A 27,294-nucleotide genomic window follows, 5' to 3' on the forward strand; every position below is an offset into this window, starting at 1 on the left:
TGAAATGCAGAGCTATTTTATAATTGCCAAGGGTAAAATTAGCAAAGTCAATTATTTTCCCTTAGGCTTTTCCCTGTAGATATTAAAAGGCTGCAAGGTAATTGCCTTAGGTAACACTTTGATTTTTAAATAACATTAAATATAGAAATTGTTGTTGTTAATTTGTAGTAATTTTCCTCCTCTTGCTACAGTAGTAAAATATAACTGTAATGTTATTAACAAGATTCAAGGCTCCAGGTTTGGGGGGTTTATTTTAAAATAGTGCTCATACTTCTGATACGTTTGCTAAAGTTATACAAAAGAAGAGGGGCTTGGTTCTTTTTTAATACCTGAAGCACAAGAACTCAAAATTTTTTGAGAAGTCAGTTAGGAAGCCTCCTGTAAGATAAATTCTGCTGTTACGCTATTATGAAGTCAAGTAAAATTCTGTTTTTTGAACACACATAATAATTCAGAAGGAAGCATTCTCATTTACCACTTTGTGAAATTATGAGACATTAATTATGTTTACAAAGTTGGCATTGACTGGGGCTTAAAATAAAGTATTGAAAGCAGATGCAACAGCATGCTACATTTTTGTAATGATGGCAAAGTTCTACTTTTACTCTCACAGTGAAAACTGTTTAAAATGAGCAGTAATTTCTTCCAAAAACTTTTACAAAGCGCTAGATTGATTAGATCACATATATTTACAATTCTTTTGTACATTCATATTAACTTTTTGATCACCTTATATAAATGATCCTTTGATCCTTTATTTTTTCTTTTTGTCTTCCTTTTATTTTGTCTTTTCTTGGCCTGCTGTTTGCAGTGATTAATTATGTTGTTGATTGAAGATAATATACCTATAATCTTATTTCAGAACTGCATCTTGTAGTAGATTGGACATCGCTGACGTGTGGATCTTGGAACAGAATTGAGCCCTAAGAGGAAATGGGTTGGGATCTTTCAGTAGTTGGTATATCAGCAGTGGGCTTAGGAATGATGAGCCTTTGACAGGGAAGAGGCACGCTTGATTTTTGCTGCTTAAGCAACAATAGAGTAAGACCTGGTAATGTGCTGATTTATTGTTTTGGAGTGTGTTTATATGGGATGATAGGGCTGGTTTAATATATTTCCTCATTGATATTGCAGTGTTTTGATACTAGAGTTGTCATAAGGTATTTGTAAAAATAAACATGTAGATGTGGGAGAGTTGGAAAAGTAGATGATGCTTGCCTAACCAAATAAAGTACCTCCCAACTATCTTGTGGGATATGTGACCATATGCAGCTTAAAATAAATATCTGAATAACTTATGAAATGTGAGAGGGTATGTTTAAGGGTTACTTCTTTGTTGCCTTCTCAAAGTAATATAACTTCAACATCTGTTATCTCACTTTGCCTAGCCAAGGATGTGGGAATGAAGCTGCTAACACCAACTTTTATTGCACGAAAGTGATTCTTTGACTCCGGTAGCAAAAAGTGTAGGTTTTGTCTTTGATTTCTGCTAAAGCAACTTTCACTTCCTGTGATATTTTTAGGGTGGTGTTCAGATGCAAACATAGCAAACGTAACAAGCATTCATTGACGTTTTTGTCACCTGTCAACCAGATACATGATATGGACGTTTTAACACAACTGATGTGTGAACATTGACCACAGTACTATCAAATACAGTGCTTTATGTTGGAAGGAACCTGTTGCAGCATTAAAGCTGGGCTTCCTAGCACATCTGAATCATCAGTTGTCTTATGAAACTATGGAGAGGATGCATAAAAAATGTAATTGTGACTAGTTTTGATCCTCCCACACTCTGAAGGCAGTAATACATTAGACTTCAGAAGGATGAAAAGATGTGTTTTAGTGCAGTCCCTCCTGTAATGTGCTCGTGACTACAGAAAGTGATAAAATAATCTGTAAATTTGTTGGTTGTAACTCCATAAACTGATAACAAGGTATCCTTTGTAACCCAAACAAACCACAAACCAACCAACCAAAACCAAACCACAACCATACAACATATCCAATGCGAAAAATAACCACACACACAAAAAAAAAAAAAAAAGAGGAAGAGGAACATAGCCCAAAACCCTAAAATACATGTAGTAGTAGTGTTCTCCATTGTTCTTACTGAAATTTTGAGGATGACTCCCTGTTTTTCCCGGGTGTAATTCAGTGAGTTCTTGTTGGAATGATTAAGCTGTTCACAGAATCACTTCAAAATCTACAGTCTGAACGTTTGGAATTGAATTTAAGAACCTTATCTGTCAATGCAGAGTTCTGCCAGAAGACCACATTATAGAGCATTTTTTATTAAGCATTATTTGTTTATAAATAAACAGTGGCACAGATGTAGTACTTATATAGTGGATGCATTTCCTTAAGTTTATGTATTCCTAAAGGCAGAAATGTGTTGAAATAGGTTTTGTATTTGCATAAACATCAACAAGTTATTCATGGAAGTTTTCCTAAGTCTTCCCGTTGCAAAAATCTGAATATAGGCTGTGCTGCATAAAATAACTGCTTATCTTGAACTATGGTTTCTACTCCTGTAGCATTAGTTGTGGTCCTATGGGGAAAGGCTCAGTTTTGAACTTGAGCGACTTGCTTCCTTGCTGACCAGTGAAGAATATAGAGTATCCCCTTTCTGGAATTACATCGATTGGTCTTTCAATATAAACTGACACTCTTGAGAACTGACAAACAAGTCAGTGAAAAATCATGGACTGGCTAAAGAATTTATCCCCTGGATCAATGGTAGTTTTCTGGTCCTCTCTTCCAATCTGAAAACTTATTCTAAAAACGTGAAGAGAGCATACCATCAAGAATCCTTTAAGAACTATCCTTTTTAAAGGAAAAGTGTTGTTGCCTGTGTGAAGGCAGCCATCAGCAGCCACTGACTTGGAATAGGTCTAAGTTACTGTCCCTCAGAATAGTACTTTTCATTTTGTTTAAGGTGAGTAGAAGGTGCTTCTTGGTGCATGTGGTTGTGAGGCGAGTTATTTTGATAGGAATGGTTAGACTTGGTGATCCGGTGGGTCTTTTCCAACCGTGTAATTCTATGATTCTGTGATTTTCAGAACAATGAAACAAGTTTCAAATCATCTGTATATTTTTAATTATTCTTAACTCTTCACCTCTGCTCATTATCAGCTTCCTTCTTCATCTCTAATACAAGCTGCAGTCAGAGATGAGTACTTTCAAAATTATCAGCTCATGGAGCAGCTGGTTGACCCTGAGGCATGAATTTGGTAAGAAGCAGAAATCAAATTGGATTAAGAGACTCAGGCTGTAAAGTTTGATATTGAAGTTGGGTTCTTGAGAGGAAAACAAGTGAAGAAAAACAGCATTAACATTTTTTTTCTAGAGAACCGGGATAAAGAGCTTTTCTGAAGTACATTATCAGGTCTGTCTTGCCCTACCTTCTCCTGAGGCACCATTTGGTGATAACGTACTGGTCTAGATAGAGAGTGGGATAGTATCTCTTGCTGAGTATTTTTGTTCTAATTTAGTATTTTAGGGTGCCTCAGGGGTGTGTCTCAAAACCAAACACTACTGAAAAACATATATATATTTGAAGAGGTCTGAACTAATTTATGGAAAAGTGCACTTAATGATCACTGTTTTATCTGGCTAATGGGGGAGAAGAAAACCAAGGAAGAATTGTAATGTTTTTGAACCTTTAACCTAATATGAGATGACATAAAACAAGAAAGCCATCATGATTGCATTATTACAGAACAAAACACTTATTTGGGCAGCCCGAAGTAAACAGTTCTGTACCTTAAAATATTAAGATATGTATTTAATATTGACATACAGCTTGGCATGGATTTTATTGGAGAATGCAGACACACTTTCAGGACTGAGAAATACATCATTATGATCCATATGTAATTATTAATCAATTGTTAAGAAAAATGTTATTTATTGTAATAAATTATTTTTAGGTTGCACCAAAATTTAATAATTTGCATCCACTTCTGAGAGGTAAATTTTATTTTTGTTTACCTTAAAGTAAAACATATGAGAGATTCTAATTCAAACAAACTTTATGTCCATTTAATGGACACGTAGTTTGTACTGCCTGATGTTCTCAAACACTGAATTTTTAAAAAGGTTTATGTAGTAAGGTTTTGTTGACGGTCATGTGAAGTTCCTTTGGTAGCAAAAAACTACTCTATATAATAGTTGATGGAGTGCTGGGGAAGAAAATCCTGTATGTTAGAGATAAAAGATGAGAATTTGGTGGAATCAGTACTTGGCAATCAGTTTTTTCCCACACAACTGCCTTAAAACTTTTGTCTAGCATTTCTGCTGTCAGTCGAGGTAACAGTTCTTGTGATGATGATAAAATTGTAGAATTATGCTGGTGAGTCTCCTGATTACTGCATTGTCCTCTTTCCATTTCCCCTTTCCATGCTTGTGTCAGTGAAACAGTTCTTTAGCAATGGCATTATTTGCTTTTGTTTTCAAGAAGTAAATTTAAAACCCCTGAAATAACACCTGAAGAGATGAAGCATTCAATTGTGTGAATCACAGGGCTTTTTTTGATTTTTCACTTTTGTTATCTATAACTGGTAATATAATTAAATATTTGTAAAATTTCATTATCTTAATGGCTGCAGTTATATGTTTGAAAAGTAATCTTAAATTAGACGATTAGGTGACACAGTTTATTAATTTATTTAATCAAAATTCTAAAAAATATATTTAATTTGTAATTATAGCAATAGGTGAAAAGGAGTTTCCCTTTTGATCTGTAAGAGTTCTATTGCATTGCAGTGAAAGTCAGTTTTGAGAGTACAACTGCTTAACTTTGATTCCTAAGCAGCGCATTCCTCAAATAGGTCTATCCTTTACCTTAGTGGCCTTTTGCACCTGTACTTGTTTTTAAGGCTAATGCTTTTGTTAAGCATTCCCAAAGCTAGACTCCACTGGGGTTAGTATAGTTCTGTATTGAAAGACTTCATTTTCCTGTGGTTCTTGGCCATGGAACTGCTGGAAAATTTTATGTTTAGATTTCAGTCTGGTTTTTGTCCACCCACTTCTGTATGAAAAAATTGTTTAAAAAGAAAAAAAGGATAATTTCTGACACTTCCCTTATGGATGTGTTTGAATTGCAGCCACTGCCTTGTAGCAGAACAACTGCTGCAGAATGTGGAAGCACTGAGACTTATATCAAAATACATAGTCAAGGATATCACTGTTAATCATCAAATCTAAGACTGAAGCTCTTTCCCGAAAATGTACCACAAGGATGTTTTGAAAGCATCAAAACATGGCACTGTGGAGAACATTTTGAGAATAATTGTGAATATTTGAGATTCCATCTCAATGTTGTGTTGACTAAGCAAGTAACAGTCTCAGAGAAAAAGCTATGTACTGGTTCTTATGGATTTTCAGTAGACTTCTAAAGATTTTTGTACTGGTTTGTACAAAGTCTGTTTAATGTTCTTGCCTCTGAATCATCTCACTTACAATTTCCTTAACCTGCCTTCCTCATATTAGCAATCAGATGTGTCTTTCTGCCTCTCTGGTTTGCCTGGCAGACCAAAGTCAGTTTTTGCTGGTTGAGTTCATGAACTGATTACCTATCATTATTCTAGATAAATATTGTCCTTCTCAGAGGTAAACCACACAGCTACACCTAACACCTTGTTAGATAGTTCTTTATCTGATAGAACCACTGTATGGCTCATTCTAATTAACCTAATGGTGTGGAAAATACTAATATTCTATCTACAGATGAAAGAGAGAGGTTTCTTCAGAGGTAAATCTTGAGCATCAGTGAAGAAGAAAGTGAGAAGTATTTTGAAGACACTGAAGAAAAAGCTAATTTTGTTGCGAGGAAAGACAGAGGTCATGCAAGATCTTGGGGCTAGTTGCTCTACCTGGGAAATGCGTTCTGGATGGTTTGGGTTAGAAATGTCTGTCACACTGTTCTTTACTGCAACTATGTGCGACACTGAATTCGCAGCTGTCTAGACAAATGGTTTAGGAGTCAAAAATACTTACAGACTCTGGTACATCTATATGCATATTGTATGTGTGTATTTATATATATAAAAATAAATTTAATTGAATGTTAAGGCCAAATTATGGAGGAAAGGTTCTTATGTTGTTTTTTTCAAAGCCAACCTCTCCTACTTTAAAAGAAACTTTAAAGAAGTTGCCTTTCAGAGATTTAAGGCAAACATTAAGAAGTGGCTGTATTTGATATTTCCTTAACTGTCAGCAAGAAATTGTATCCAAGATGTTGATCTCTGCTGGAATATGTAGGAAATGGATATTCAGACGAAAACAAAATTTATTCTGAGAAATTGAGTACTGAAAACTCATGGGTACATGTTTTACTCTGCATGAGATGCGCACTGTGAGAAAGGGCTTTCAAGAGCCAGCAGTTCTGCTGCTTCATTCACCACCTACTTAGAATGGGTATTACCACTGTCCAGGTTTCTTAAAACAGAGATGTTCAATACAGCTGTCTCTCTCACGGCCATGAATAATCATCATAGGGATATTAATTGCTAAATTGCGTTATCTCATATACAAATGCTAAAATTAAAATGGATTTTTGTGAAGTTGCAGAAGGTGAGTGATATTTGGGATGCGAATTTCATTCTTTTTATAGCTGGAGCAGTGAAAGATCACAAGTTCCATTTTCTTGGCTTTATTTAAAGTCTTTTTCTTAAGCATAATAAGATTCATATTGAGAGTGCGTAGTAGGATAAAAAGCAATCAAATCTGTTTCTAGTGAAATGCTCTCTTAACAGTATTATCTTTTTGAGTGATGACTTAATACATATTAATCTACATCTTTGGATGAGTGGGATCTTAGGGCATAATTGGTTCTAGAGGTGGACTGTCATGACAGGACGTTTAATAAACAACATTGCAGAAGGATTACAGTGGTTAGTATATCATCTGTCCCCCTGGAGTACAACTTCATCAGAGAATACACTTTTTAAAAGTGAAAATAGTTTTTTGTGATGATTCAGTTGCAATTCAAAGTTATTTACAATAGTGATAAGAGTATTTGGCACCAGCTTTGTGGCCTTGGTTTATTATTTCAAAGACAAGAGAAGTTATTACTGGTGCTGTGGATGTGAGGATGCAAAATCAGCTGTGGTTCTCCTCCACCAGCTGCTGGTATTACAGAGTGGTTGAGGTTGGTAGGGACCACATGAGATCATCTAGTCCAAACCCCTTGAAGGGTCACCTAGAGCAGGTTGCTCAGGACCACATCTAGATGGCTTTTAAATATCTCCACAAGATGGAGACTTTACAACCCCTTTGGGCAACCTGTTCCATTGTTTGACAATCTCACAGTAAAGTGTTTTCACGTGTCCAGATGGAATTTCATGTTTTAATTTGTGTCCGTTGCCTAATACTGTCAGTGGACACTGTTGAAACAAATTTGTCTTCCTCTTCTTTGTTCTTTCCTAGCGGGTCTTTATACACATTGTACTACTAGGAGAGGTTAAATTATATGTGTCTTGTAAATAGGGTGATAGATTATATAATCCTTCCCTCTTTTTGCGCTGCTCATCTTTAAAATGAACCTTCCCAGCATCAAATTTTTATTAAATTGCCTTCACATCTTGAGTGGCTTCAGTGTAACGATATAATGTAGTGCATAGAGTTGTAGTAATAATGCAGATGAGTTAGTTTGTTTTTAAACAAAACTCTGAGGTCTTTGACATCTTATTGGCTAGCAAGAAGATTTGATCTTTGGATGAACTGGAGCTGGTTGCTAATACTAATGCTTTTAAATTCAGCAGCATTTGACTTGGGGTCTAGAATCTGATGGCTGCTACCCCTCGTACAGTGGGGTTTTGATTTGCTAGTTTAACAAATATCTGTAGCTTCATTTGGTTGATTCCATCTGTCATGCTAAATAGCGGTACTTCTGATTCCTGTGTATTCAGATCAGCCTATGCAAAATAGTTAATACCAGTTGCAGGTAGAATTCCTGTCAACTCAGAGCTGATCAGAATTTTGTTTTTTTCATTTGTGAACATATCCCAATTTAATGGTTGTCTGCACCAACATGACTGGAATTAGTGTTTTACAGCCATGCTCTTCTGTGTTGTTTATTAATGAGGAGAGTTTTATACCTACAGAACCCTGTAGTCATGATACTTTCTTTGTTCACTGCTTTATTTAGAAGAAAGATAAGTTATGAAATTTCCCCATCCAAAAGAGTCAGGCTGAAGAAATCGCATACTTCTCTAACCTGAGCCACTCATCAACACTTGATTGAGTGCTTTTGTGCATGTATAGTAATACGCTGTGCAAGGTGCCACGTGGAGTTAGAGAAGGCAGAATGATTTTTCTTCTGTTGGTTATGTTATTGTTAAGGAAAATGACTGGATTATGCACTATAAAAGTCGTTATACTAGTGAAAACCCCTTCTGCAGATAATGTTGCATCAGCATAAAAAGGGTAACTTAACACTGGTGAAAATCCTCAAGGCAGACTGACCCTAAGGTAGGTATTTGATGACACTAAAAATATTCAGATTGCTGATTGGTTTTTTTTATGTCTAAGAAGTACGTTTTCACAGAGTAGTGGGTTTGGGTGATGTGTTTACATTGCACATTTTATTTTACTCTTAATTCACCATTAACAGAGTAAAGAAAACCACAAATGTATTTTCCAAGAGCGTTTAAAACTTGCCAGGAAGCAAATCACTGTGAGGAATAGTTTCTGTGTGTTTCAGCTAAGAGAGGGACAGGTTCAAGAAACAGTAAAGCTCAAGATTATTTCAAATAGTAAATCCAATAGAATTCAATAAACATTACATTAAAAAAAATCTGTAGGCTGGCACACTTTGTTACCTGTATGACTTATGATATTTGAGGAGATTACCAGGAAAGAAAATTCAATTCCAGAACTCCTTAGAGGTTTTGTTTCCTTTTTTTAGATATTATTGAACAATCAAAATCCAATTTCAGCTGTTTACTGAGTTTCATCTTTAGCTTCCCAGTGTTGTAGTGTTTCTGTGTCAATGCAGGTGAATATTTAATTTTCAGAACTATCCATGAATTTTTTAGTGTGGAAATACTTCTAAAAATTTCCCCCTCGTTTGGGGAGGGAAGTCAAATGCAAGTTGAAGGGACTTTTACGTGTATATTTAATGTTTCCTGACTATCTTATTTGTTTCTTTACTGGTACAGAGAAGTCTTCCTACATTTTCAAGTCTACACATCAGCAGCAAGGAGTAGGGTCTGTCGTAGTAGTTGTGTGAGGAAAGGATATTGTTTCAACACCAGAGAAAGACTAAGAAAGGAAGGAATTGCTTGTGGTCCTTCTTGAAATTAATTTGGCTAAGCTAAGGAAGCTTGTCAAATCCTGAGGATGAGGATGGTGGCTCCCACAGTCTAGAATCTTTCCCTAGGCCGCACCATCCTCAGAAAAAGATAAAAACATCCTCCATTAAGAAGAAGAGGAGGGTGATTGTTGTAGGGGACTCCCTCCTAAAAGGAGCGGAGGGACCCATTTGCAGACTGGACCCGCTCCACAGAGAGGTCTGCTGCTTACCAGGGGCATCAGTGAAGGAGGTAGCTAGAAAACTTCCTTCCCTGGTCCACGAGACAGACTACTGTCCTCTGATAGTAGTCCAAACTGGTAATGATGATTTAGTAAACAGAAAGACCAAAGCCATCAAGAAAGACATCAGGGCCATTGGGAAAATGATGGAGGGCTCTGGGGCTCTAATAGTATTCTGCTCCATCCCAAGGCTAAATAGAGAGGAGCTGGAAGTCAGGAAGAAGAATTCAATTAATGCCTGGCTCCAAGCCTGGTGTGAGGAAAGGGGCTTTGGCTTCTTTGATCATGGAGTGGCTCACACACCCCCAGGCTTTGCTACTAAGGATGGGACGTGTGTCTCCTAGGGGGACTAAAGCCCTTGCTAAAAACCTAGCTAAGCTCATAAACCGAGCTTTAAACTAGATGTGAAGGGGGAGGGGATTGAGCCCAGGCTAGACAGGAGCAAGCCTGGACGTGAGGCGCTGGTGATTCCGAGAGGGTGTGCTGGAGAGGACCACCAGTACATCACCACACAGAAAGTGGGGGAGAACACACCTGGGGGTGCTATGGGAGATACAGGCACTCTGGAGCTAGCTACTCCAGTTACCAGGCAATTGGGAATGAACTCTGTTCCCTCTAAGAGGGCTGAAGGCTCAGCAGGAATGCATTTACACCAATGCACACAGCACGGGGAATAAGAAGGAAGAGCTGGAAGCTGTTGTAGGGCAAGGAGCCTATGATGTCGTTGCCATCACGGAAACGTGGTGGGACGACTCATATAACTGGAGTACGGCTATGGTGGGGAACAAACTCTTCAGGCGGGATAGGAAGGGTAGGAGAGGAGGCGGGGTCGCCCTCTATGTAAGGGAGGACTTGGACACCGTTGAGATGGATTGTGGTGATGAGGAGATTGAGTGCCTGTGGGTTAAAATCAGAGGAGCCCACCAGAAGGTAGATTTTGTGATGGGAGTCTGTTACAGACCACCCAGCCAAGGAGAAGCAGCTGATGAGCTCTTCTGTAAACAGCTGGGGTTAATCTCTAGATCAATGCCTCGCATTCTTGTGGGAGACTTCAATCTTCCTGATATCTGCTGGGTGTACAATACAAGCAGAAAGGAAGCAGTCTAGGAGGTTCCTGGAGTGCGTGGAAGACAACTTCCTTGCACAGCTTGTGAATGAACCAACAAGGGAGGGTGCCCTCCTGGACCTGCTGTTTGTGAACAGAGAAGGCCTTGTGGGGGATATGGCAGTAGGTGGACGCCTAGGACTAAGCGACCATGAGATGATAGGGTTTTCTGTTCTAGGTGAAGTGAAGAGGGGGATTAGCAGGACAGTAGCATTAAATTTCCAGAGGGCAGACTTTGAACTCTTCAGAAGGCTGGTTGGCAAAGTCTCATGGGAGACGGTACTTAAGGGCAAGGGAGCCCATGAGGGCTGGGAGCTCTTCAAAAAGGAAATCCTAGCAGCTCAGGAGAAAGCCATCCCCGTGGTCCGGAAAAAAAGCCGGCAGGGGAGAAAACCAGCTTGGTTGAACAGAGAGATCTTGAGGGATATCAAGAAGAAGAGAAATGTTTATGGGCTCTGGAAGAGGGGTCAGGCCTCTTGGGTGGACTACAGGAGGGAAGTGAGATTGTGTAGAGAAAAAATCAGAAGGGCTAAGGCTCAACTAGAAATCAGATTGGAAAAGTCTGTGAAAGATAACAAAAAATCTTTCTACAAATATATAAATAATAAAAGGAGGACTAGGGAGAGCAAACAGTCCCTACTGGACGCAGAAGGAACAACAGTGACAGGGGATGAGGAAAAGGCTGAGGTACTTAATGCCTTCTTTGCCCCAGTCTTTAATTGTAAAGAAAGTTGTTCCCTCTGTGTACAAACCAAGGACCTAGAGGAGCAAAATGAGGCTCCCATGATCCAAGAGGAGGTAGTCAGAGCCTTGCTAGCCCAACTAGACACCCACAAGTCCATGGGGCCGGATGGGATTCATCCAAGGGTATTGAAGGAGCTGGCGGATGTGCTGGCCAAACCCCTTTCCATCATCTTCCAACAGTCCTGGAAGATTGGGGAAGTCCCACTGGACTGAAGGCTGGCTGATGTTGTGCCCGTCTACAAGAAGGGTTGCAGGGAGGATCCAGGGAACTACAGGCCTGGCAGTCTAACCTCACTGCCAGGGAAAGTCATGGAGCAGGTGATCTTGAGTGCTATCATGAAGCACATGCAAGAGAACCGGATGATCAGGCCCAGTCAACATGGGTTCACAAAAGGCAGGTCTTGCCAAACTAACCTGATCGCCTTCTATGACAAAGTGACTCGGCTGCTGGATGACGGAAAGGCTGTGGATGTATCTTCCTGGGCTTCAGTAAAGCCTTTGACACAATTTCTCACAGCATTCTGCTTGAGAAACTGTCAGCCTCTGGCCTGGACAGGCGCACGCTCTCCTGGGTGGAAAACTGGTTGGATGGCCGGGCCCAAAGAGTGGTGGTAAATGGTGTGAAATCCAGCTGGAGGCCAGTGAGAAGTGGGGTTCCCCAGGGCTCAGTGCTGGGTCCAGCCCTGTTCAATGTCTTTATCAATGATCTGGATGAAGGCATCGAGTGCACCCTTAGCAAGTTTGCGGACGACACTAAGCTGTTTGGAAGTGTTGATCTGCTGGAGGGTCGGGAGGCTCTGCAAAGGGATCTGAACAGGCTGGACCACTGGGCAGAGTCCAATGGGATGAGGTTTAACAAGGCCAAATGCAGGATCCTGCACTTGGGGCACAACAGCCCTGTGCAGCTACAGACTAGGAGAAGTCTGTCTAGAAAGCTGCCTGGAGGAGAGGGACCTGGGGGTGTTGGTTGACAACCGACTGAATATGAGCCAGCAGTGTGCCCAGGTGGCCAAGAAGGCCAATGGCATCTTGGCTTGTATCAGAAACGGCGTGAATCAGCAGGTCCAGGGAGGTTATTCTCCCTCTGTACTCGGCACTGGTGAGACCGCTCCTCGAATCCTGTGTTCAGTTCTGGGCCCCTCACCACAAGAAGGATGTTGAGGCTCTGGAGCGAGTCCAGAGAAGAGCAACAAAGCTGGTGAAGGGGCTGGAGAACAGGCCTTATGAGGAGTGGCTGAGAGAGCTGGGGTTGTTTAGCCTGGAGAAGAGGAGGCTGAGGGGAGACCTCATTGCTCTCTATAACTACCTGAAAGGAGGTTGTAGAGAGGAGGGTGCTGGCCTCTTCTCCCATGTGCCGGGGGACAGGACAAGAGGGAATGGCCTCAAGCTCCGCCAGGGGAGATTTAGGCTGGACATTAGGAAAAAATTTTTCACAGAAAGGGTCATTTGGCACTGGCAGAGGCTACCCAGGGAGGTGTTTGATTCACCTTCCCTGGGGGTGTTTAAGGCACAGGTGGACGAGGTGCTAAGGGGAATGGTTTAGTGTTTGATAGGAATGGTTGGACTCGATGATCCGGTGGGTCTCTTCCAACCTGGTTATTCTATGATTCTATGAAATTAAAATCAGGAAGGATGAGGAAAAAAGATATATCCGTTGCTGTGTTCTTCTGAGTGCTGCTTCCTGTCTTCCCCCAGGAGCTTCATCCTTTCCCTGATGTTCCCCTTGAAAATATCTGGTCAAACGTGGAGAGACACTGTATTACTGCTCTGAAACAGAGTGGTCTGTGTAATCAATTCCATTTCAGCTGTTGTATTTAAAATAAAACCACCACACATTGAATGGAGCTCAAATGCATTCATTTTTTTTAAACTAGAATGAGAAACAGGAAAAAATACATATGCAATATTATGTTGCAGTGAACTTTAAGCAAAATATTTCAAAGACAAGTAAAGGGAACAGAGTGCTTGAGTTGCTAAACTGATGGCAGCAATGTCTGTTTTTTTCATCCAAGGTGTTTAGAAATCTCATCAAGGATGAATGGGGCCCAGAATCCATTCTTTTACTGTGTTTGGAGGTGTCTGGATCATATCTCCTAACTTTGAAGAAAGTGATCTACCAAGATGTTTTCTATTCTCTGGTTTCGCTACAGTCCTTCTAGCTTTAAAGTTTCACTTTAATTAATTACTTGACTATTTCTTATAGACGGAACTGGGTTTCCCAGGGCAATCAACTGCAGGCAAGAACTGTGCCGCTGTACCCATAATGGTGAACGTGTGGCCCTATTCTGTGTCATCATGTATGCAAAATGCTTTGGGAATTCTCAACACTGAAATATCTTATAGGTGTGTCCTGAGTGAACTATCTGAATTATTTAGTTTGAGTTCAGGAAAAGAGGGAGGAAATTCAATGTGTGGTTGGTTGAATGTCCTGAGTAACTTTCTGAACCACTAAGAAAATTACCGCTGCTTTGTTTTATTTCTTCAATCAATATTTAGAAATTCTGAGTCTGAGAAGCTAGAGTCAAAGTGAATTTAAAGAACATTGAAGGTCCAAAGGTGTGTGTTTTTGTCAAATAAGTTACCATACTGGAAGAGAACAAATTATGTTTCATCGAGCTTCTGATCATCAAACCCACAGAGCTCTTCTGGCATAGAAGCGTACCACAGGCTTCTGGGCTATTTGCTATTTGTGTAAATCTGAGAGGTAAGAGCATGAGCTTGCTCTTGCTGTGGAGTCAGGCGTCCCATGCTTGTCTCCAGAATTTACATCATTTTACACTTAGTCTACCTAAAAGTAGGAGATACTTGTGTTTGTTTGATCCATCTCTTCCTTACATTCATTGTAAATTGATGGCCTTTGTGTTGACCTTTTAAAAGCAGAAGAGATCACATCTCTCTAAAAGTTGTTGAAGTGATACCTCCATAGGGAAAAAAACCACCCAATCCCTTGCAGAAATGTTGCAGAACGTGTATTTAAAGGACATGAAGTTATTTGCATGAGCTTTCATTTGTCGTTTGCAAGGAAGTGGTCATCCCCTGGGCTGCTCCTAGCCCTGTGGATGCTCTGGGGTAGCTGAAAACAGAACACTTTGGAAGATGCTAATGCAGAGTGGGAAATGAGAAACAGAGTGAAAGTTTGTTTTCTTTCAGTACAATGTTACTCCTGCTCCTTTTGAGTACATAAGAGCGATCGAGCTTCTAAAAAAGCGTGTAGAGGAGAGGAAAAACAGTGGGAAGAGAGAATATGGATAGGCTGCCTTTGCTGCTGTTTTCAAGCACTTGTTCTGGCAGTTCTTCCCATTCCCTATCTTTGAACTTGTTAAAATGGAGATCAACCTTCAAATGAGAAGAAAAGCAGTTGGGAGCACTTCATTTTTCATCTACCTTTCCTGCTCTTCAAACTTGCTTCTCAGAAATGTTGGCAAGTGGAACAGGGCACTGGGCAGGCAAAAAGGGCACTGATGAGAGTAAGAAATAGCTTGTATCCTGTTTTCTGCTTTACCACTGACATACTGCATGATTTTGGGGAAAATCATTTCCCTGTCACTGTTTTCTCCTTATATAAAACAGAGAAATAAGTTTTCAGCAGATGTCCTTTCCTTTCCAATTTTCTGATTAAAAGTGCTGCATAAGAACTAGTCAGTGTATCATTGACTGCGTGAATACTACTGAATCTGTAATATTATTTCTTCCTCTATGTCAGTTTGGGATACAGAGTAAAAAGGCCTGGTTTCCTCATTTTTCATTGCTTTCCCCAGTGCTTAGGACCTCAGGCCACTGGTGTTATGCAGCAGATGCTTTTCATAGATCAGATTAAGGGTTGATAAAGTAACAGAGCCTCATGCAAGCATCCCGCTGTGCTCTTGAAACTGGAATTTCATTACTGGTAACGATCTGTATGGTCTTGCATTTACCTTAGAAAAATGTTATTATTAAATGAAAGGGGGGGAGCTATTTGGAAAGAAGAGAGGTAATATTAGTACTAAATTCTTGCTAACATATAGCGTTCAATATGTCACTGAAGGCCTAATGTTATTTAATGTATGGATTCTTCTAAATAGTGGATGTGTAATTCTCCTAAGATGTTTTATAAACTATAAGAGGAAGAGGTACAATTGTTCACAAATGTTTCACTGAAATTGTTTTAAGTCAGTTAAAATTGCCTTTGAGAGTAGAGTTGCACTAAAAAGAGAGAGGAGAGATGGAAAAAAGAAACCCCAAAACAGGGTCCTGCTCAGTCTAGAGTTTCAGGCAAGAGAGGAAAAGGTCTGCTTATCCAGAGCCAGATGCATTGTTAAAAAGTTCATACTATCACTTTGACATTTAGAGTAGGACTCAGTGTCTTTGTGAATTCCTCTTCATATTACCAGTGTAGGTCTCTGAGCTCAGACCATTTCACAAACCATAACATTTTTTAGTGAGTGATTGATCTGTATTATGTGTCTGAGCCATCAGAAGAATCTTGGGATGTTGCTTGTATAAACTGTAATACAATCTGATCCTGGGCATTTAGTTACAGACTTTCATAGACCTATTGGCGATACTCGATCCTCCTGGATTTGGGAATAGCGCTTATCTGATACCTTAAAAAAAAAAAGAAGGGGGGGGGAGGCAGAAAAAAAAAAAAAAGCTCCTCATTTTCTCTGTTCCCCACTTAAATAACTCAACACATCTGGTAACACTGTAGGATCATTGTCCTTTCAGTTCCCCTGCAGCTCATATTGCTACAATATTTCTTTGGTATCTAGTTTCCTAAAGGGCAATGTGATTTTTTTTTTTAGCCTGTTTTTATAGGTCTTGCAAATTAACCCATATGCATTGCAAGAAAAAACATGACTTTTAATCAGCACCATTTCTAAAGTTAGCGCTTGCTCTGTGTATATGAATATGTATATGAACCAATGTTTAAAAAAAAAAAAAAAGAAAACACAAAACCTTTCTGCTAGTACTCAAAACTAGCATACAAATGTGGTTTTATTATCAAATGAAGTATGCCTAAATGTTAAAATATCTTTCTGTTGGGGGTTTTATCATTTGACTTCTTGTCTTCAGTTACAAGAATGATAAAAATTGAAATGAAATCTTTTAATTCAATAAGAACTGCATTGAATTTTAGGAAGCAAAAAGAAGAATCAGATATAGACTCATATGCATAGGAAATTAAACGTTCAAGAAATTAAAACTTTGTGAGCTACTAAAGGGGTAGCCTTAAGGTGTGCTTATTTGAAATGCCTGCATTTAATTTTACAATAAATCTGAGTATTTTGTTCCAATTAAGACAGTTCATGTGCACGACTTCAAATTGTACAGTAGTTCCAGGGAGACTGTGGGCTACTTGTTTTACATTCTGGATCAAGTTCAGATTTTTAGGCTTCGCTTGAATAAAATAAAAAGTCTGAACCCTGAAGATAATACAGATTGATAAATCTGATTTAAACATTCCCGTGTTGCAGACTTTCAGTGTATGTGGTACAGCTGAGCCTCAGGCCATGCACTAAATACATCCACAGTGCATTCCCAGGGCACCCGAATACCAAATGATCACATTTGAAAGGTTACCTTTCTATGGATTCTGACTTTTCTGTATTAGCCACGAAGATTAGAATTTTAACAGCTCCCAATGAGAGGTATTGTGAAGTATTTACTTGGCAGGAAAAAAAACCAAAACAAAACAAAGCCCAGCTGAGGTACTGTCTCATATTCATGAACTGGGATTTATTAGTTCTGTGAATGTCCTTGTGAGAATACACTCTATAGTTCACGCTGTAGAAAAAAGAAGAAAAGAGGCTTGTTTTTTTATTTATATTAACTGAAAACTTTGATAGAAGAGTTAGTGAGGTAGGGATTTTAGCAGAGAGACAGCATCACTCTTTTGCAGTGTATATCCCAGTACATCCTAATCTTTCACACCTAGCTGTCTTCAAAGTTACAACCATTTGTCTCTCTGGAAACCTGACAGTAGCTTTGTTAGTAAATTTGGTAATTGTTGAAGATGTAAGGCTTCTTCTCATTTTCTTTTGCAGGTTGTGGAACTCATTTCAAGTGCTATTGGTGACTTAGTTCAAGGTATATATTATGAAAACTCAAAATCATCTGAGGTAAGAATTGCAGTATTTTACATACCCAAGAAGTTTGGTAGCATTTAATGTGTGACTACAATAAATGTGATGACTTTCATGTTTGTTTAAAAGGAGGAGGGAGAGGGGTGAGGAGAATTAGTTGCAGTCCTAGTGGTCAGCAGTAACATCATTAAGACACCTATGAACTCTGGAAGTTTCTAGAAATGCTCAAGGAGGGACTATTTTATTTCTGTGAGTGCCTAATAAAACAATATCGTGTCATTACTAAGAGCTCTAGAAATGCCTTACAATGGGCTTCTCCCAAACACTTCCAGAGTTTTCTAGCCAAGGTTCTGTTAGAGGTGTTTATTACAATGTTGTTGACATCACTAATATTTTCATGTTAAATCTCTCATTTCCAAGCCCAAAGATGTTTACAAAATGCTTCATCCCAAACTTATATCAGGTCCTTCCTTCTTCTGAGTGTTCACCTTTTGTTAGTACAAACACGAATGTTATCCTGAAGCAGTAGGACTGTAGCACTGTACTTCTCACCACCAAAAGTCATGATGCATATGTTGCAGGATTCAACATGAGCACCGACACTGACTGCCAGCGTTTCACACCAAATTATCTTGTCTTTCTTTAAGGGCAGTTACAGATGTGCTGTGTTATTGTATGGCAAGAACTGTAATGAAAATTGGCCAAACTTGATCTAGGTTGTTGGGGTTTTTTTACCAGAATATTTAAGGAAATGTGTAGAGACACTTCTTGAAGTCAGCTCGCTTTGGCAGGATATGTGAGCAAAAAAAGAGTTCTTTCTTTAATTTGCTATGACTGCATCTTAACACATGCAAAAACCTGATAGTTTAAAGTTGCCATGACCTCTACAGGTTTTATGATAGTCAGTTTTCACTGTATAGGAGTGATGAGCAGGATGTATATGTGATCTTGAAATCCACTGGAGTAGGTAGATTTATTTACAGTGATATTTTCTCATGTGCCTCATTTGCTTCAGAGACCTGAATCTTAACATTCAGTAGGTGAGATGGCTTGAAGGCTGCAGAAATATTTGAATTTGTTTCTTTGTTGTGTACTTAGATTGCAGCTCTGGTTTAATAATGTTGTGCTGTAGTATGTAGCAAAATTAATACCGTAGTGGAAGCCCTGATCACCTTGGTTACTGCCACAGTCATTACCTGTGCTGGTGGCTCTGCACCAGACAAACCACAGTGGGCAAACGGAGCGTGCTGTCAACTGACAGCAGTTGGACCCTGGAGGGTGCTGCTGCACCCAGCAACTCTGCTGCTCACTATTTGTCTCTACTGCTCTGCAGCAGAAAAAAATGTTTTACTTGCCTAACCTCGTTTAAGCTCATACCTCTCATTTTGTTTGAAACCAGTTAGGTAGGAAGCAATCACGCTGATGAGTTGAGCGTTTTCCTCAGAGGAAGCAAGAGCCTCTAGCAGGAAAGCGGTAATGGCACACTGGGGAGATGCCTGGGGCTGTGGGCTCACCAGGTGGCACGGCTGCACGCCAAGGAAGATGCGTACAGAGCATCCTCTGGCACCTCTCAGGAGCAGTCCCTGGGTGGAAGCATGGCAGCACTGCAGTGCTGGGAACTTTGTGGTCCTCCTGCACCTGCTATGTTTAATCCATGAAAAATCAGGCTAAAGCCTTTGGGATTGCTCCCAAGTACTATGCTCTGGGTTATGTGTTAAAATCGATGGCATCTTTGAGATTTTTGCAAATAATGATTAAAATTATATTTTTTGTATTCAAGTAGATTTCTAAATACAATTAGAACACATATAAATCATATTTTAAAAAAAAAAGGCCAACTACTCTTTTGTGTGTAGAAGTAAAGCTCTATGAGTTCATCTCAGCTATGAGACTGCGTTTCAATTTAACCATAGCCCCTGTATAAATGAGAAGTGGCATGTACTGGTTGGGGTTCCTGCAGTATTCTTAGTCTTCTTTTTTCATAGTCTTTCTTGTTCTCTTTATTTCTATTGGATTGCAATCTACCTATGTAGATGGCAAAGAAAGTGTGAGAAAAACTAAGCACAACTGCACAATATTTACCCTGCCTTGGCTCATCTATGAAGAGCAAAGCTTCAGTGACATTTTATCTTTGATGAGAGCTGAAAGTATATTATGCCCTTCCTAACTCAAAACACAATTAGCATGATGACCTAGTAGATGCTGAAAATTACATCACAGTGTCTGAAGCTTTGGTCTTTGTGATGGGCAGTACGTGGGTTCTGGTCAGACCTAGAACAAACAAGCGTGGGATCTGTTCTAATTTTTATTTGTATCTTATCCTCTGAGAAATTTGGTTCCATGCTGTATGAGACACACATCCCTGCTGCTTTCTTTGCACTATTCTGCTCAGGCAGTGTCCCATTCATGCCCTGAATATCTGTTTAGCAAAGATTGCCAAATGGACTAGGTCAGTTGCTGGTCTGTCTTATTTTTATCTTTGTGCATCATCCTCCTGACCCTAATTGCAATTGGTCTGAAACAAAAAAGTGAACTACATTTCCTAGAGATAAGACAAATGCTTTAATCTGCTCTGCAGCTATATCTCAAATATTAAACTTCATTTCTTTTTAAGAGTAGGGCATACGGATGTTAGTAATGGTATTTTCATTGCTGGGAATGTCTTCAGTTTGAAAAGCAGGATATCTTCTCTTCTTTTCTTCCCCCCCCCCCCCCTTTTTTGAGGCAGGAAAACTATACTTCATATGTTAAATGTTTTTAATGCAGTTGTTATAAAGCTTCTCAGTACCATAAAATAGCCTGATTTATCACCCAGCTTTTTTGAACTTTGCTACGTGTTTACCTAGATGGTAAACAAAAATACAAAAATAACACCACGAAATTAAGCTTTCTCTTAAGTTAATGTTTACCAAAAAAAAGAGAAAGTTTCAATTTATTCAATTAGGATGACCCATTTGACCTAACAAAACTGACCTTATTTACTCATGACGATAAATGACGGATATAATTATTTGGCAGCTCTCATTACTACTTCTTTTTTCTCTGTAAAACCGTATGTGATTCTACAGCCATCCCATTTTAGTACATTCTGTTTGGTCATTCTTCATCTTGTCTGCATGCGGAGATCTGTGTGAAATGGGGAAAATAAGATAACATTTAACTTTTCACCTTTATTTGAAGTGACGATCCAATCTACAAAGTGTAGGCTTTGGTTGCAAAGACAGCCTGAAGGTAAGGGCTGCTACTGATGTTCAGAGCACCAAATAGCACTGTTTTAAGACATTGCATTAGCAATATTAAGCTAATATTTTGGACTGTAAGCTGGAGCAGAAAGGGGTGATGTGATAAGCCTTTGCAGCTTTATGTGCTAAATCCCTTCTCAACTCAAAATTCTGTGAGTAAAGGGCATTCTTCCCAGTTCCCACGTGTCTTTCCTAAATTTAAGTCTAATTTGGGAGTAAAAATTTTTTCCTTAGTAAGTGCAGAGATTAAAGTTGTCTAATCTTGCCTTCAGTCATGATCGTGGTATCTATTTTTAACAGAAAAAAACATTGCACTGAGTCTTTGTTTCCTACTTTTAAGAGACTGAAGGCTTCTAGAGTGTTTGCTAACTCATGGAATACTGTTGCACTTTTAGAAACCTTCTGTCTTAATTTCCCAGATCATTTAACAAATATTAATGAAGAATGCTTAAAACCCCTTTCAGTTCACCGAAGAGGGACAAGAGATACAGGGAAGCTCAAGGTCAAACAGCAGAATCAAGAGCAAGACTTGATTGTCTTGGCTCATATGCTTTACCTGTGAGACCGTTCTTGCAGTCTTAAAGTGTTAGGGACTTTCACAGGAAACTGCTTTGTTAATTTTTCCCCTCCTCACCTTCAAAATACATAGCTGATGCCAAATGTGTATTACCTAAACTCATTTTTAGTCTCAGAATGGGACTGTTATGTAAGACAAGACCATTTCCTGCTTGTACCACTGATGGCTAGAAGAGTTGTTAGGTATTTTTGAAAATTACGATGCAGTTGTGTGAAAATTATGCATAACTAACATATAAAATAAGTATAAAAAAGAAATACACTAGTGGTAAGTGCTCAATTTACCAAGTAGTGAACTAACAGCCATTTGTTTGAGCCCAGCGTAGGTTTTGTTAATGAATGTAAGTTTATTTTCCAGCGAAGCACAGATTGCATGCAGTGAATTGTACCAATTCTTCTTTGATGTTAGGTCACCAGTCCTGCTTTGAGATACTGCATGTGTCCATCAACTGGCCTGCTTATGAGTCTATGTTATAAGTAAAGGATTTGCTTGTAAGTTTTACCATAGGAGGTAAATCAAGTGTATTTTGAGTCACGTAAAACACCTTTTAGCATGGCAGCAATCAGAGCTTTCACTGTTTGTTTTTTTTTTTTAATCAAATGTTTCTGTTGCCAGGCAAAAGGGAAGGGTGAAATATGGAATTTGAGTAAAGAGCATCTGTGAAAAGAATGGGTAAATGTTTCACAGGGGAGAAAAAAAAGCATAGCTAGAAAGGCGGCCAATGCTATTTGTTTACTGCTTTGGTTCTTTTAAACACTAAGCTTTTCCAGAGAGATTTAAAAGTAACAGATGTGGAGAGATATTTAAATTTATTATAAGTTTTCAAACTTTTATTTTAAATGATGTGCTACTTTTTTTTACAGTGTCATAATGAAAGCAGTAGGTAGTTGGTGGCATGCTTTATTGACCCATTTCTAGACACGCTTATTCCTTCAAAAGCAGTGAAGATCTGTATTAATAGACCAATAAAACACGCCCTGTCATGTTCAGCAAGCAGGAGTACATCTGTGCAAGCTTATGTGAACCACATGGAAGATGTTTTGCAGAGTGTTGCTACTGGTAGAGAGATAGTTGCACTGGATCTGATTTATGTAAAATAGAAGTTCTTGAACTACCTAATTTCAAGCTTTAAAATGCTATTTAAAACATTTTTGGTGGATTATTTGCCCATTGAGAATTGAACTGAAGTTTGGTATAAGTAGTTCGGACATTGGATCATTTTGTCCAACAGCAGATGGCTAAGAAAGAGCTGCCATGGCATGGAAATAAAGTAAAGGCTCCCTTACAAACTGAAGTTCTGTACTGAGAAGACTCTTGAGTTCTACTACTTCCTGGTTTTGCAAATGGTTTCATGCACTTTTAAGACATTCATATTTTCCTGAATATGTTTTTAGCTGAACTGCATATAAGCATCATCTTTGGTGTAACAAATCAAACTGAGTTACTCCAAGTTCTGCTTTTAGACTGGGGATCCTTGTTGCCATCACTAAGCATCCTGATGGTTATGATTGCATATTTTGTCCTAAAATTTCATTTTCTAAAAGTTTTTGTTTCTTGTTGCCTAAGATTGTTTCAAACCCAATTTAAATTATGGAAGTTGCTTAACAAAAAAGTATCAAATGGCTGATTTCCTTCTAACGAAACAGTAACTGACCTTGCCATTAGTAAAATGGGAGAACCCTCAGCTGTTCATAATTTCCTGCAGGAAATGATGATCCAGAGCTGGATTTGGATGTTTTCTCTGTACTGCCAGGCCACCATTACCCAAACTGTATCTGGGCTTAGATGGTTTCTTCCAGGGATGCTGAGGGGGGCTTGGCTCTTTTCATCCATCTTCTGCTACTCAAATGGCATCAGGGTTGGTTGTGATCTGGACCCATTTCTTGTGGGCAGAACTGTGAATTAGCTAATCAAATGTCTGAGCAACATCAACTACAGCTTAAATTTATTTGTGTTTAAAAAGGCTTTTATATGAAAGGCTACTAGGAGTCATCTTGTTTTATATTTATAAAATATATTTATATTTATGCTTCGAAATATCCATTGCTGACAAAACAAAACAAAGCTTGCAAAAGAAGTGAAAGTTTCTCTAAAAATAACAAGTGCTGTGATGAGATCAGGTTTCACAGACTTTGCAGTGTAGGGGTGATTTAATTTTTCCCTTGGTGCTTTAAAATAACATTTAGATCTTGCCATACATACCCTTGTTGTAAGAATGCAGTTTAGTTGTTGGGCAGTTTATATATAATGTGAGAGTTATGCTTGGGGGAAAATGGCGTTTGGATTGTTGGAAAACTTTGCTGAAGAATGGTTGTGTCTGCCTTTGCCTTCTTAAGCAGCAGAAGCTTTAGGGGTACGTGTTCATAAGAATTTCTATAATTAAAATCAGCTATATTTTGGCTTGGAGGCTCCTATGTTAAAGCACATTCATGTAGGCATAATGTCTTTTTACAACTGACTTCTTTCTGTAGTGCAGAGATTCACTATACCTATATTTTTAAGATTTCTGTATAGGGTTTGCATGGCAAGGTCATGGTAGCAGAAGGGGCTACAGAGATGGCTTCTCTGATTCTGTGAGAAGCTGCTGGAAGCTTCCCTTGTGCCCACAGAGCCAATGCCAGCTGGCTCCAAGACGGACCTGCTACTGGCTAAGGCTGAGACCATCAGCAACAGTGGTAGCGCCTCTGTGATAATGTATTTAAGAAGTGGAGGGCAGGAGACAGTGGGAGAGGGGAGTGAGAATAAGTGAGAGAAACAACTTTGCAGACACCCAGGTCGGTGAAGGAAGAGATGGAGGAGCTGCTCCGGATGCTGGAGCAGAGGTTGCCCATGGTGAGGACCATGGTGAGGCAGGCTGTCCCCCTGCAGCCTGGGGAGGTCCACCCATCTGTGGCTTATGGAGGACTCCACACCAGAAGAGGTGGATGCCTAAAGGAGGCTGTGACCCCATAGGAAGCCCGTGCTGGAACAGGCTTCCAGCAGGACCTGTGGTCCTGTGGAGAGTGGAGCATGCCCTGGAGCAAGTTTGCTGGCAGGACTTGTGACCCTGTGGGAGGGACCCGTGCTCTAGCAGTTTGTGAAGAACTCTAGCCTGCGGGAAGGACTCACATTGGAGAAGTTCATGGAGGACCATTTCCCGTGGGAGGTATCTGGTGCTGGAGCCGGGAAAGAACACATAGAGTGTTCCCCCTGAGGAAGAAAGAGCAGCAGAGGCAACGTGTGATGAACTGACTGCAACCCACATTTCCCATCCTCCTGCCTCGCTGGAGGGGAGGAGACAGAGAAAATCAGGAGTGAAGTTGAGCCAGGGAAGAGGAGAGGGATTGGTGGGAAGGTGTTTTAATACTTATTTTTATTTCTCATAACCCCACTCTGATTTGTTTGGCAATAAATTAATTTCCCCTCATCAAGTCTGTTTTGCCTGTGACAGTAATCAGTGAGTGATCTCACTGTCCTTGTCTCAACCCATGAGCCTTCAGTTATATTTTTCTCTTTCCTGTCCAGCTGAGGAGAAGGAGCGATAGAGTGGCTTCAGCAGGCACCTGGAATCTGGCCAGACTCAACCCACCACAATTTCAATACCATATCTTCAAATACATCTTGGGGTGTTTTTATTTGGAAGCTGAATGTCTGGTTTAGGTGCTTGAAGTTCCTACATGGTGTTCATGTAGTGGACTATAAATTTTTTGCGCCATCATTTTCAACCCTGTGATGAAATTCAGACTTGTTTAAGAATATACTTTTATGACAAATCATAGAATTTTCTTCCTTGTATATATTGAGCTACAATGACTGTTTAAGCTCTTTTAGTTCCTGCAGTTGATAATGTCTGCATTTCTGTTACTGCTCAAGGGCTCCAGCAAGCTGACATTTTCAACTTCTTCCGAAATAATTTTTAACTTCAGGATACCTTTCTAGAATACTTCTGTCTTGGTTGGATTTAAAACAAATAGTTATAAAAATCACTGCCAATTTTCAATCTCTTCCAGCAAGTTTTAGTAAATACTGTTTTTTCGCTGAGCAGATTGGTTGTTAAGGAAAGATTGTGTTGTATCTTCCAAAAGCTCCTGATTTTAAATTTAAAATAAATTGATATATATCTGAGTGGAAAAAAACACACTTGTTTTATAGGAAACTACTTGAATTAAATGCTCATTTTGACGTTTTGCCAGTCATGGGAATTTGCATGCTCTGGGCTGAGGTAAGATATTAAAGCAAAAATACTACAGTAAAATGAAACATGAGGAAAGTTTAGGCTTGACTTGGTAAGTTATCATATGCATAATAGCAAACATGTGGTTTCTCTGTTCTTCACTTTCCTTGTATAAGTTAATAGTGTGTCTGAAAGCAAAGGCATTTTGATACAGCTCTGGGTTACTTGGCATTGCAGACTTCTACTTTTTCCATTAGTCTCAAATTATACTCTCCCTTGTAACACAGCACTTCTGGGTGATATCCATAAGGGAGGAAAATTAGAGCTGAACGGATGGATTCTATTTCATTTGTTACTGATTTCATGACAGATAATGCCTTGCTAGAAAACTATAGGGTCACACAGAATTACTTCTTGCTCGTTCCCAAGTAATTTAATTGACATCATTTTGAGGGAAAAGGCTTGTTCTATAAGAGAGTTTTTGATATTACTCTTTTAAGGAATACTTTTTGGCTTAGTGTACACTACAGATTCAGCTGAACTGAGAAACTTTTTTATGTTTATATGCTTGAAGTTTTTTTCTTTCTGTAGCTTCTCATTACTGAGTTTAGCTTTTTCTAAGCAAAACAACTATGTTCTTTTCTGGGTTTGTTTTTTAACTCCTCTTTAGAAAGCACCTAAGGTTGTGACAGTAACATGTATGTGAGAGAGATTACAAGTCATGTCTAGCTTTGAAGACCATTAGTAAAATAGTGGCATATTAACACCTTGTTAGCCAAAGGACCTGCAGTTGAATTTGGGTGTGGGGGCAAAGGATTGGATTTGTGTTAATTAAAATACTTTGTGAAAAGTAATCCAAGTTAATATTTTTGATAGATTTTTCAGAAGTGTTGAGCATCTCTGACCTTACAGTCAAGGTGATAAAGTTAACTAGAGGCATCACTGAGATCTCTCTCTGTCTCCTGGGAAAATTAATACCTGACGTTTCCAAATCACATTCCTTATCCTTAATAAGGGAGTAGAAGAGGTACAAATCCTCCATCACAGCCCTTCATTTTTTCCAATGCAGTTCTATAACAATTTTTAATACATTTTGTAATTATATTTTCTTGACTACAAAGTAGAAATTGTAGAGACTTCTGAAGTCTGTTTGGGATTGTTCATTCTTAGTAACTGGCAAGGGACTGAAGTGCAGATTTACTCTGGGGGTGGGAGGTTGTTTGGGTTTTCTTTTGTCTTTTTTTCTTTTTTTAATTCTGTCAGTCCCTCATGAGGAATATGGTTGGCTGTTAATGTTCAGTGTAATGATATAGTCATTAAGAAAAGGATCTATGTTGAATCTGTTGACACCTCCGTGTATTTTGCATTGCTCTTTGTGAGCAGAAAATGAAAATGTTGTTTGTGGAAGCTGCCAGTATATTTATTCCGATGCTTTTTATTTACTGAATAAAGAATGCCCTTCTTTATTCAGTGTTGTGGCACCCAGAGTTTTGTTACTCACCACGTGTCACGTTGTCCTGTGCCGCACTGTTAACTTCTGTAAGCTGACACAGCTCTAATTTTTTGTGTTTTCATGTAAGCCTTTGTTTCATTTTCAGGAGAACTGCCTTACAGATGATATCGGCATATCTGCATGGAAGGAGCAGGTTTTCCTGTCGCATAGTGCCTTGCTGGCAAAGGGCTGCCAGGCTGCGATGGAGCTAGCAAAGCACAGCGCTGAGATTCAGGACATGGCATTTCAGTATGGAAAGCACATGTCTATGAGTCACAAGGTACGCCTTTGCCTTTTGTTCTGAGATCTTAAAAACGGAAAGGCTTGTAAGAGATGTTGCTCTTGAGCTCTGTCACACACACTGCCACAATGCTGCAGAGCT

General features: G+C 39.3%; 1 protein-coding gene across 1 annotated transcript in view; it reads left to right on the forward strand.

Moving 5' to 3' along the window:
* LOC138717589 (all trans-polyprenyl-diphosphate synthase PDSS2-like) overlaps window positions 1-27,294 on the forward strand; it is a 121,256-nt gene that overhangs the window by 79,111 nt on the left and 14,851 nt on the right. The window contains exons 4-5 of the mRNA XM_069851119.1: window positions 17,410-17,484; window positions 27,019-27,192. Coding sequence (XP_069707220.1) covers window positions 17,410-17,484; window positions 27,019-27,192 — 249 coding nt within the window. The remainder of the gene's footprint in view (window positions 1-17,409; window positions 17,485-27,018; window positions 27,193-27,294) is intronic.

This window comes from Phaenicophaeus curvirostris, chromosome 2, assembly GCF_032191515.1.
Source record: "Phaenicophaeus curvirostris isolate KB17595 chromosome 2, BPBGC_Pcur_1.0, whole genome shotgun sequence".
Classification (NCBI taxonomy): Eukaryota; Metazoa; Chordata; class Aves; order Cuculiformes; family Cuculidae; genus Phaenicophaeus; species Phaenicophaeus curvirostris.